Source organism: Monoraphidium neglectum (assembly GCF_000611645.1).
Source record: "Monoraphidium neglectum strain SAG 48.87 unplaced genomic scaffold scaffold04278, whole genome shotgun sequence".
In the NCBI taxonomy this organism is placed as follows: Eukaryota; Viridiplantae; Chlorophyta; class Chlorophyceae; order Sphaeropleales; family Selenastraceae; genus Monoraphidium; species Monoraphidium neglectum.
In genome coordinates, this window is record NW_014009351.1 from 4,582 (window position 1) to 5,294 (window position 713).

Sequence of the window (713 nt, forward strand, 5' to 3'; positions counted from 1 at the left end):
GGGTGGGCGGGAGGGGGGGGGTGATGCGCACGCCCTCGTCAGCTGGGAAGTGAGGGACAGCGGCGAGCGCACCAGGATGGCAGAAGGGGGGGGGGAAGTGCAGCGGGGTCGCACATCGCTGCTCGCGTGCTGGGCCCCTCCAGCACCGCCGGCAACCCGGCGGAAGCTCCGGCTTGGACCCCTGTCGCCGCACCCTCCCACCGCGGCCCCCGTGTGCCCACCACGCGTCTGCTGATGTCACCGCGGTCTGCTGCCTCCAGGTGGTCCAGGGCCACAGCAGCAAAAGCCTGGGAGAGAGGGGGGTGGCAGCATGGGTGTGCGTGTGAGTGAGTGTGTTGGTTTGTGTGTGTGTGTGTGTGTGTGAAGGGGACGCATGTGCGCGCTGGCCCCAGGCTTTGAGCGGGGTCCCCCCCTGCACCTACTGTGACGCCTCCACAGGTATGAATCCTCCTCAGCATGGATACTGAGGAGAAGAGCCACAACAACTGCTCCGCTGTTGCGCAGCAGCTCGACACCTCCGCGCACGCTCGCGCCCTGCTAAAGCATGCACCCCGACCACCCGCCTGGCGCTGCCCCGCTTGGCTCACCCCTCGGCCCCGGCCCCCTCCTCCCCCACCTCGCGCACGTCCTTCAGTGCTGCGGGCTGCTTGAGAGCCGCCACCGACCGCGCCGCCTCCTGCAGCATGGCCTTGACCTTGGGCAGGCCCTCAGCC

General features: G+C 69.3%; 1 protein-coding gene across 1 annotated transcript in view; it reads right to left on the reverse strand.

Moving 5' to 3' along the window:
• The window catches only part of MNEG_14134 (hypothetical protein), a gene marked incomplete at both ends in the record, with an annotated part of 2,492 nt that extends 1,807 nt beyond the window's left edge, over positions 1 to 685 (reverse strand). Inside the window, one exon of the mRNA XM_014037395.1 lies at positions 588 to 685. Within this exon, the coding sequence (XP_013892849.1) occupies positions 588 to 685 (98 nt within the window). The remainder of the gene's footprint in view (positions 1 to 587) is intronic.
• Between the last annotated feature and the right edge of the window lie 28 nt (positions 686 to 713).